The sequence below is a fragment of the Ceratina calcarata genome, unplaced genomic scaffold, assembly GCF_001652005.2.
Source record: "Ceratina calcarata isolate Rehan_Ccalc_2016 unplaced genomic scaffold, ASM165200v1 scaffold423.2, whole genome shotgun sequence".
In the NCBI taxonomy this organism is placed as follows: domain Eukaryota; kingdom Metazoa; phylum Arthropoda; class Insecta; order Hymenoptera; family Apidae; genus Ceratina; species Ceratina calcarata.
In genome coordinates this window covers 67,805-70,580 of record NW_017165948.1, presented here as the reverse complement: position 1 = coordinate 70,580, position 2,776 = coordinate 67,805, and the positions used below count along the sequence as shown (strand labels likewise).

The 2,776-nt window shown below is 48.5% G+C and overlaps 1 protein-coding gene across 1 annotated transcript in view; it reads left to right on the top strand.

Moving 5' to 3' along the window:
- LOC108626647 (uncharacterized) overlaps positions 1-2,479 on the top strand; it is a gene marked incomplete at its 5' end in the record, with an annotated part of 17,371 nt that extends 14,892 nt beyond the window's left edge. The window contains one exon of the mRNA XM_018027440.2: positions 753-2,479. Coding sequence (XP_017882929.2) covers positions 753-966 — 214 coding nt within the window. The remainder of the gene's footprint in view (positions 1-752) is intronic.
- Between the last annotated feature and the right edge of the window lie 297 nt (positions 2,480-2,776).

Below are 2,776 nucleotides of genomic sequence, written 5' to 3'. Positions count from 1 at the left end.
GAATATAAGAAAGAGAATGAAAAAAAACTTCATTTTCATCTTGAAAATAACCAAGAAGAAACGGTGATGAACTCTTGAAAAAAAAGGTAAACTCTAAAAACTAACTATTTGAATAAATGATTTTTTCCATTACTGAACCATTGTGCTTCGTCATCGCGCTAAGTAATGCGATCAACGATCTTTTTTCTGACGAACCGCGTCGGTCCGAGTATCGCTACTCGAGAAATACGTCCGCAAATTCCTATTCACGAACCGACGTGCATATCTCTCGCTTCCGAAAGAGGACGTACGTCATCGACGACGTTCCTGGCCGCGACGACAGTCCCAGACGACTGCGTGACGATACCGCGAAACGTGCCAATGGCTACGCAACGGCAAGTACGTATCATGTAGTTCTATGCGTTTTGCGCGCGTTGGGATTGACGCGCGACGAAGTATCCGTGGACACGAGAAATTTATGAAAGTCCATCGGGAATCGAAACGTGGGACGTCGACGTCGGTCAAAGTTTTGAGCCGGACAGAATTACGCATGAAATAAAATTATTTGAAAGGAGAGAACGCGAAATTGCGTAACAATAGTCTTTCTTTTCTACCCTGAACTTTGAGTCGACGTCAGACGCGAAGACGAGATTCAGAAATCGGAGAAAATTAATTTTCACGCGAGCGCTCATGAGAGCACCAATGACCTCAATGGAAAACAAACGAAATGGAACGGACGAGGGTTAATCGAATGGCATTGTTTCCTGCTACAGAACAGCGACGCTGACGAACCCGGAGGACTTGGTGAACGTGGGCAGTCCGTTGAGGGAGGCGTCGCCTCGACCGGAAGTGCGGGTGGTCGCGCCGTCGCATCGGCCGCCTCCGAGCCTGGCTACCGTCAACAACGCTCAGAACACGGCTAGCCATCAGGGGTCCGCGAATCGTAAATCGGTCAGCATACTGCTTCCGGAGCACTCGAGCGGATGACCCCAACAGCGGCACGGTTTCGTGCACCGCTGCGAAAAGGACCCGCCATTGATTTAGGTATCCGTCAGGGGACTGGACGAAGGCAACGATCACGGGACGAAACGCGACGATTGCACGACGAACGGAAACGCTGCAGGTTCGTCGTGCGACCGGTCCTCCCGATTCAGCGTCGGGGAAGCGTGAAATGGCAAATCGACGTGTCGATCATTACGGGCATTCGATCTTGGCAGCCAATCGCGCGAGGAGGAGTTCAGCGACGTCAGGTCAGAGACGTCCACGACCGCGGGGGGGAGGGGGAGGGGATTGTGATCCGCGATGGGCATGGCGGGCTGAATTTCGTTTTCACGTCATTGGCAGAAAATTCGATCGTCGATTCGTTCACGCTTAAACTCGAACGAACGTCGGACGGTGAACGCCGCCGCGGGAGCGACAGCCGGTAGACGACGACCGTTTGTCCAGCTTTCGTTCTGATCGCCTTCGAGCCAGGCCGCTGTCCATTCTTATTTGCGTCGCTTCGCGTGCTTCGCCCGCCGGAAGGGCGAGTCGGGCCATGGACAGGTTCGCGACAGGTTTAAAATCGTAAAAGTTATTCTACGCGAGAGAACCTGACCGTGTTTGAGATCAGAGAAAACCCGAACCGGCAGAACCGGAATAATTTCCGTTCACTCGTTCATTGCCGAAGCTTGTAATCGACTGTCCCTGTCGATCGCAGCAAACAGCTTGACTGTGTCGCGAGATCTCACGGTACGCGTTAAACGACGAACGAGAGACCGAGCCGTTCGGGTTCCATCGTCTGTTCGTCTTACCGGTATCAGTTTTATGAAGCTGTGGACGGCGCGAAACGGAAATCGAGACGACGGCCTGGCTCGGTGTTTTCTGCGTTTTATCGTTGCAAACTTTTCTCATACCTTTTATCGCACCAGATCTGTGATCGAACGGCAAAGATATTATTAATTTTGTCGTGAAACGCGATGCGTTCATCGTGTAGCTCGCGTTCATTTTCATTTCCAACGCGAGGCGACGACGGATCGATCGTGAGATCGATACGAATCCACGATTTTAGATACGACAATCAATGAACCCCGAGGAAAAACAATCGGAACCAATCGTTGCGCTCTCTCCTATTGGGAATTGACAAATTTACCGTGACCTCTCGTGGCGAGCAGTAGAAATAGACGAGGCCAGGTGAAAGCATTGTCTGGCAGAGCAAATAAAAATTCACATCTTAGTTATCATCGCTTCCCTCGCGCAAACGAACGCTTTGTAAACAGGTAGAACAGGTTTGAAACAGGCTACTCTGAAAAAATAGATCTCTTCAATGAAAATTCTTTAGAAATCAGCAACATTACTAAAAGAACAAGAGTGTGCTCATTTTAAAACATCTGATTATTTATTCGCAGGTAAAGTTTCTTTTTACAAAAAAGTGAGATTGTCTTGTCACATTTTGATATGATATTATTGTGAACATTCTTTGTTGTAGATGTTCAAACAAGTAGAACGTATTTAAGAAAAAGCGCAGTTCCTTCTTATAATCTATCAGGTGAAGAATTAAAAAAATTAATGAAGAAGAAACATAAAAACAGCCATGAAGGAGACAGTATCACTTTTTCCCGCATTTAATAATGTGACCCGCTTGGTGCACTCGTTCACCTTCTATGAACCTTCCTTGGGAAGGACTTCCAGCCAGGGATCTCAGAATTTATCCCTTGGCCGAAAAGTGGGGACTGGTTCTTGATGGGTTCGCTTCGCGAAGGCGCATGAGGAGAATAGTAGTGGGGATTGAAATACGGGCGAAAAAGAGGGGAAGCGA